The following is an 8,352-nucleotide window of genomic DNA, read 5'->3' on the forward strand; positions in this document are numbered from 1 at the left end:
CGATTCCATAAGAAATCATACAATGATCCAAATAAACTCTGCAATGTTTAATTATATGATTAAAATTTCCTAGAATTTTGTTTAAACAAAAAAGATAAAAAAAGACAATATTGTTTTAATTATGATATATTTTTCTCCATAGTTTTTTTTTATTATCAATGAGATCTATTCCTTTTATTAATTTCTAATAAATTTTATTTTATTACAATTAAAACTTGAAGTTTAGAGAAGCACAATTAATATTAAAAATTACATCTTTAAATAAAAAAAAAAGAAGAAAAGAAATAATAAAAGAAAAGATTGATTTTTATTTTTTTTAATTATACAAAAAGTTTAAAAAAATATATACACAATATTTAAGATATTCTATTCAAAAGATTTTCAATCAAAATGTTGTGAACGTACTCTTTAGACAATTATTAAAATATTTGTTATAAATTAATATAGCTAATTCTCTTTGAATGTAAAATATAAATATATTTCATTAAATAATTTTAACTTTATAAAATAATTTTAACTTTATAAAAATATTCAACTGTTAATATAAACAATATTTTATTAAGCTAATGGAATATAAATTTGTTTAATTGATTCATTCAAAATTATATATCGTTAAGAAACTATTTAAAAAAATCAACAATTTATGTAATTATCAATTCTTTTATAATAAATCTAGAATAGTTTTCAAAATATTTTATAGATTTAAAAATTGTAAAATTGTAAATCCACTTATACTTAAAAATCCTAAAATGCACTATTTAAATCATCTCTTAAATTTATCAATCTAAAAAACGATATCATGATATAATATATATTCATATTTTTAAGACTTTGAGAAAGATTTTTAAACGTTTAAGATTCTAAATTATATTAAACTCAATTAAATTTATTACTAAATAAAATGATATATAACAAATTTTTTACAATAAAAAGAATGGTTATTATATATATTATCTTATAATTTTGTGAAAATGATCGACATTTTTATAATTAGAATCTTACATATATAAAGTATGTATGTAAAGCATGATATATTGTCATTTTAGTTATTATAGTTATTTTAATTATCTTATTTCTTTCATCTTTATCCCCAATATTACTCTATTTCTTAATTATTTAATAAATCCAATGTTGGGTTTCTATCAAATCCATCATAGCAAAATAGAGTCGAAGTTCCGATGTTTTAACATAAAAAGTATAATCTCTTGTTTACGTTTGCAACAAGTGGAAAAGAGTTATTTCTGACCTTTGCTGGTGAGACTAAAGCTACGAAGTCTGTAACTATCCTCATCTTCGCCTTCCTCCCGCGGTGGCATCTGAGATGAGACATCGGGTACGTCCAGGAAGGCATTGCTCTTCCTCTGATGCGTGTGATGCATACTCTGTCCCCTCCGACTCCCTCGTCTTCTAATCCCCGGACTGACGTCATTCTCGGTGAGTTTAGGTTCGCTGCTGCAGTGGGCCGATTTCATACCCCCTTCATGATGATGATGATGATGATGATGATGGGCGGCGGCTGAAATCGACATATGCAGGATGCCGTACATATATACTCGATACCGGATGTAGATGTACAAGCTTTATTATAAAAATGTGCAACACCTTTAGCAAATTATAATGGCGACATTATATACCGTATATAGGCAATCAAAGTATAATAATCAATATCAACTGATATTAATGAGCTAATTTAATTTCAATTATATTAATAAGTCAAATTGATTAGCTATAAATTTATTACGCTAAAATTTTTTGTCTCGCAATATAAGTTTTGTAAAACATAATTAAGAAAAATATTGAATTAAATAAAATGTAATAATTTATATTGTGCCGTATATATATAATTTATATACATAACTTAAATATTCTCTCTCCAAATTTTTAATAATTATATTAATAACTATATATTTTTTATCTGCTTTCATATTATTTGTATGTGCATCCATTTTATATAAAATAATGTATATATTGTATATTCATATAGAGCGTGTAAATAGATTATCTTTTTGTGAAAAAATTGTTTAATTTCACAGAAATACGTATCGATATCTTCATAATACAATGCCACAAAATATACAGATTTTATAATAGAACATCTATTCAAAAATAACTGTTAAAACTATTTAAAAAAGCTTTTGATAATTAATGAGACAGAAAATAAACATGTTTTTTCTTGATTGCGTGCCAATCAAGCTTATTTCAGTAAACGTTCAAGAGTAAAGCAAAGAACGAAGCACATTTTTCAGAGATACTACATCTATTACATCGCAAAACTAGTATGTGGAAAGCCGAGTGATTTAGTATAGCTTAAAAAGAGTCAGGAAATAAAATTAAATGACGCGAAAGGAGAGAGAGAAGCGAATTCAGATCGTGAAACACATTGTCGAATATCTGCTTCACTTAATTGCAAAGTTTATCGAGCAGCAGATAAATATCATCATTTTACTAGATATTCAAAGAAGTAAAATCTCTTTTATCTGTAGCAAGCGCAATTGAAAATAACCTTTGAAGTCGAAATTGGATTTAACGTTTATGATAGAAAATATATAATCTAAATAACTGATAAAACATAATCTAAAAATCTAATAATTTTATTGTACATATATAAATATATATATATATATATTTTTTTTTTATATGTAATAATAAGAAATATATCAAATATACCAAGAGAGATTAAAATATTGAATAAAAATATTTCATTAAAATGTTAAGTTTAATAGACAGTAGCTGATAGAAGTAGTTAAAGAATTTAATTATTAATTTTCACAATTCCCGCTACATTAAATAATAATTTATATATTTCTAATTTATAATATAAAATATAATTAAGAATTAACAATAATATTTGTTGTAATTTTGAATAAATTCTTATGAGATATATTAGTACACATCCTACTTAATTTTTTCTTAAAATAACAAAAAGATTAAAAAATTATATAGTATTTGATATAATAATTGAAATATTTATTTTTTTATTATAATTGAAAAATATTATATTAGTTGACTGCACTGCTCTTAATAAGATATTTTTGATATTAAAAATAAATAACATTCTAATACGTAGCTAATTCTTAACATATTACTATTGAAAGTGCTCTGTTTATCTATTATTTATTAAGTCTCGTTTTTTGTTCATTTTACATCTTTGTAAAAATAATAATGTTACTACTATTCTTGTTTTTCGTTAATACATATCTTCCTATTTCTCAACGTATATATAGAAAAGCGAACACATCCTAGAGTGCTAATTTAACTGGATTCTAAACTTGCAAAGACATCGTGACACGATGAAACGTGTTCAGACTGTCAGTGACCTACTAGCCAAATTCACATACGAGAATAGCAGTCGTAATGATTTCAAGAACTCACGCGAAACTAAACGTGTTACCGATACAATATCGTTGTTAAGCTCCTATACTTTACTCTTTCGCCAGAAGGGTTTGTACGTCATCGATGACATTCTCACGTGTTTGTGGGGCACCTTCAAAATCATGCCTAGTTATCACGCCAAACTCAATGCGTAAAATAGACTTTTATGTACCTTCAGATTTAATCTCAAGGGTTTAATCTCAGATTTATTCATATTTTGATTATTGATAAAAAGCTGAATACTCAAATATCGAAATGCTCAATCAAAGCAGAAATGAACTATTCACAAGCAGAATAATCGATAAATTTCAAATTTTCATAAAAAAAAAGAAAAGTTATCAATTACGAACAAACTAATCGATTAATTTTATTTATTTATATAATTTTAAACTTTCGAATTTTTTTGAAACTTTAAACTCTCCTAAAAATTATAAATCTTAATTAGAAAACAAAATCTTATGCAATATTATTTGTTTCCCATTTTTGCCATCACTATCGTTACCTTGAGCAGCGGCACGGCGACGAATGCTTTTGTTTCCGCCGGAAACCCGAGCGCTCTGGGATCTTGTAGCTGGTCTTCGTCTTCTCGTAGGTGTACTGCCATCCGGTGTTCCACTGCCGCTGTCCCTTTCCCGTTCCCCTCTCTCCCTTTCACGAGCTCCCGAGGGTGGCATAGCTTCCAACATTTGTTCCATACTCGAAAATCCCGGAGCGCAAATCGAAGCCGATCTAGTCTTCCGGCGAAGCGAGTTCTCCATTTTCTCAAAATTACTGTTTCTTCTACTTAAAGTCACCGACTACGATCCGGAAATTTGGTCTTATATATATTGACGATTATCTTCCGATTATCTCTTTTATCCAGATTTCCAGAAATTTTAATAAATTTTAATTAATTTTCTCCTTTTCCGTGAATTATCTTCGACTGTTGCTAAAATATTGTTCTGACATTTCACATATTTTTAATCACAAAGTACTATAACTTGTATTATTCAATTTATACTGAGCACTATTTTTATTATTGTTTTTTCACACTTACAAACACAAACATTTGCAGACGTTTTGGCACAGTTATTTCTTATAAAGTTCTTCGCGGAAAACGTAATGTCATGTGTAATTTTCGAAATGTCTTTCTGAATGTAGTTGGAATATCCGTTCGTAAAATTCGATTATCAGCAAAAGTACCAAGTGTGCACTCGGAGAAAGATGTCTTTGAACGAACTGCGTAAGACGGCACGACGTCACATCAACGGATCCTATCTCGTATAAAAGAAATCTTCACGCTTTCCTTGATTCTACAAATAGAATATAGGAAGTTGAATTTTTTTCTGGCCACATGCGTGCGAATGAAATGGTCGAAATAATTACGGCCACGTCAAATTATGCCTTTTATAAAAGGGGTAAAATGTGATTGGTGTTTATATTTTCCTTTTTATGCTTGTTCTTCTTCTCGCATCTATGTCGTTATTTTACCGACGGTACTTCCCACAGGAAGTAACCTGGTATACTAATTAGACCAACCCCATCGATTAATCTCTCGATTATCTGGTGTGTTACGATCATGATTTTAAAGACATAAATTATTTATACTTGATGTAATTATATTGTAAATAATTAATTATAAAAGTAATATAAATCTCAAAATCTGCAATTAAAAAGTAAACTGTTTATTATTTTTTATCTTATTTCTCATCTTCTTCCACAAATTAAGATATAAAATATAAATGTTGAAATTAATTTGGACGAGTGTTTAACTTATAATTAACCAAACTTGATTAGGAAATTTAAAACTGCTTCCGATTAAGAATAAGTAAGATAAAAATCAATGACAATGTCAAGTACGTTGGCAGCATCCGAAGTTTCACGGAACACGATGCAATCAAAGGACAGTTATATAGGCTGTCGAAACTGTCAAAGTTAGCGAACAGTGAACGGGATACATCGGAAAGATATCGATGCGCGAAGATGTTCCGGTAACTATAATCAAGTATCGACAAAAGTAAGCTTGGTCTGTACCAAGACAATTTCACGACACCTTATTAATACGTTTTCTCTTCGATGAAGTTTATGTCTATCATGTAACTTACTTTCAAGCTCAAAGGAGTGCTAAGGAAATTAAATGTAACTTGTTGTTGAAAGTTTATTATAATTATCTTTTTATCTCAATAATATATTATGCATATGCATTATAACTTTATAAAATAATACAACGTAATTTGTGTAATTTTAATGGCAAATTAATATTTTTACAGAATATCAGATATTTTCTCATGCAGATAAAATTACAATATGTTCAATAATATTTAAACACAAAATCAATATTAATTCTTGACTCTGATAGATTATAAAAAAATAAAAATTCTATCTAATATATTTAATATATATTTAATGGTTTATGCTTTTAATTAAGAAATAATATTATATTTTTTCTTTTATTTTATAATTATTACTATATCTAAACAGAAAGAGAGATATATATTCTATAATCTGTATCCACTAATTGGAATAAACAACAAACAATAAATAAAGGGACATATAAATAAATTAATTAATAATTATTTTGTTCTAGTTTATATTCTTTATTTATTTTTTATTCTTAATTTTTTTATCATTTTTGCAAATTAAAAGAAAATGAAAGATTTATTTCTAGATAATAAGATTATTCTATCTCTGCTATTATCACAATGCAAATAGAAAACTCTCATTTATAAAATAATATTGATAAAGAAATACCTTTAATAAATGTGTAATATTAAAACAAACTTTATTTAAAGTACTGCCCTTTCCTCCATGAGATAATGTATGCATGCAAGAACGCGTTTATTATAAGCAAGACTAAGTAGAGAAACTCAAGCTTTATCTCTTCTTACTGACAGAGGAGTAAAGAAAGGTCTTATAAACTTCTCATCGATATTGTGTGTTAAATCGATAGTTATAAGCGCTTTACATACTCACAACATAATTCTACATTATGACATCGAATTTATAAACTGTTGTAAAAGATATTGTTGTTCAGCATCATTATGAAACTTTGATACATTCGCTACTCATAGTTTATCATTATTTTAGTTATTATATCATATTATCTTAATAAATGATCCTTGGATTTTTATAATACAGACATATTAAACAAATAATTCAATAATAAATTAAGTTATTTTAGTTATTTTAACTATTTTAATTATTTTAATTCAATCACATCTATAATATAAAAATAACTTAAATAATCTTTTAATTATATTTCTCTGTTTTTTTGCACATATAATAATAATTACTCTAAATATTATTTAATAATTATTATTTTTGTACATGGGATTGTTGTAAAATATTAATCGAATCGCTCAATATTGCTACGATTAACAATCCCTTATTTTACAATTTTTTCCTAATTATTGCATATTGAGATTTAATTTAGATACAAAATTTTCAAAATAAATAATATCATGTTTGTATAATGTCTCAGAATATGTTAAACTATAATTAGTAACCTGTTTTTTATTAGCACTTCCGAGATTCTATGTTAAACTATTTATCTTTATAAAGCATTTTTGTCTATTTTTTCCAACTTTAAGATTCTTATTTTTAGACAAAATAAAATAAAATAAATGAATAATTTATTTTAAAGCTCTAGAATATATATATAAAAATAATTTTCAAAATATCACAAGTTTAAATAAAATATGAATACGTAACAAATTTAAACAATGTTTTTGAAACACCATTTAATATACATACATTTAAAATAAAACAATAATATTATTTCTTGATATATACAATATCTAGGATATATTTTATTATCATCACAAAAACAAATATAAATAAAAATATAATTAGTTTTGCCCGTTAAAATACAAATGATACTTTTTTATTTAATTATTCAATATTACTTAACTCACTACGGAAGGGTTAAGGGTAAAATAGCGAGACATTGTACACCCTTCGAGAATTTCAAAGTAGAAGCATCGGTTTTTCTCTACGGGCGATAATCACTCCACTCTCTCTTCGTTGACTTATTTTTCCCCACGATTAATTATAGATCATTTCGCATAAATCTTCTAGAGGAGAAGCATAAACATCTCCGCCGATCTGTCCCCCCATATGTTTGCCTGCATATCTCACTCCTCCGGGAGCTTAGTCGTGGCCATAATTATCCCCCTTTTTCGATACCCTACAACCTCTGCCCTTTAATCATATGTGATTATATCGCAGAGATTTGCGCATTTTCTCCGTCTCGAGACATTGCTCCGAGATATCGCGACGTCTTCTCACATCTTTCTCTTTCTCCTTCTCACGCATTTAAGGATTTTCCCGGGTCGATTTGCCGCGTATGGTGATTGAGCTTTACCACTTTAGGCCGTCGACGATCGTATAGGATCTCCTCTTGTCATTTTTTCTCCTCGTCGCTCTCCGCAATCGCGCGATGAATCACATGTCTCGATCGCTCGCACGCGAGCGCAACTTACCGACACGATGCACGTCCGAGGATGCGCGGCGCACTGAACTGAAGGCAGCCCGGCGTCGCGACTACCGCCAGGGTGAGAAGCGACACCAGGCGTTGGCGTCAGTTCTCTTGCACGCCCTCGTCACCGACCATGACGAAGACCACGACAAAGACCACGAAGATGACGACGAACTTGGCATGTGTCCAGCTTCGCGAACTTTTCGGAAAATGCTTCGCAGGAGAAATTACCGGAAATCTATAAAATCCGCAGAATTAGCGAAGAACTATACGTTATAACATTTGTTTAGTGCAATAAGTTAATTATTTAAGTCCAAACTTAATAAACTTAAAAGTATAATATTATTGCGTATGAGAGGCAGTCAAAAGAAATAGTACAGAGAATTTACAAAGAAGAGGAAAATAGCAAAAATGCTTAACACGCTTCAGTTCCTCATGAATGACATGCTGTCAATAATGATGAAGTTTTCATGAAAACTTCATCATTATTAGATTGATTGGCACTAAATTTGCATGATTTTCAA

The 8,352-nt window shown here is 28.2% G+C and overlaps 1 protein-coding gene across 3 annotated transcripts; it reads right to left on the bottom strand.

The window, feature by feature from the left end:
- Positions 1–1,122: 1,122 nt before the first annotated feature.
- On the bottom strand, positions 1,123–7,886 carry LOC105248802 (lateral signaling target protein 2 homolog). Of its 3 annotated transcripts, none has more exons than XM_011253799.3 (3): positions 7,833–7,886; positions 3,875–4,664; positions 1,123–1,516 (listed from the first exon to the last, which is right to left on the bottom strand). In XM_011253799.3, the coding sequence occupies exons 2-3, from the start codon at positions 4,128–4,130 to the stop codon at positions 1,236–1,238; spliced, it is 537 nt and encodes a 178-aa protein (XP_011252101.2). In that variant the 5' UTR covers positions 4,131–4,664; positions 7,833–7,886; the 3' UTR covers positions 1,123–1,235. The 3 variants fall into 3 exon arrangements, with proteins under 3 accessions (XP_011252101.2, XP_025265436.1, XP_011252100.2); XM_025409651.1 differs by having other exon boundaries at positions 3,875–4,625; positions 7,715–7,886; XM_011253798.3 differs by having other exon boundaries at positions 7,715–7,886.
- Between the last annotated feature and the right edge of the window lie 466 nt (positions 7,887–8,352).

The sequence above is a fragment of the Camponotus floridanus genome, unplaced genomic scaffold, assembly GCF_003227725.1.
Source record: "Camponotus floridanus strain SB8 unplaced genomic scaffold, Cflo_v7.5 scaffold278, whole genome shotgun sequence".
Lineage (NCBI taxonomy): Eukaryota > Metazoa > Arthropoda > Insecta > Hymenoptera > Formicidae > Camponotus > Camponotus floridanus.

Excerpts from the sequence above, each read along its gene's own strand:
- LOC105248802 (XM_011253799.3), bottom strand. The coding sequence starts at position 4,130 with ATGGAGAACTCGCTTCGCCGGAAGACTAGATCGGCTTCGATTTGCGCT. Across the intron at positions 1,517-3,874 it reads TCGCCGTGCCGCTGCTCAAG|CCGCCGCCCATCATCATCAT; the intron begins GTAACGATAGTG and ends TGTCGATTTCAG.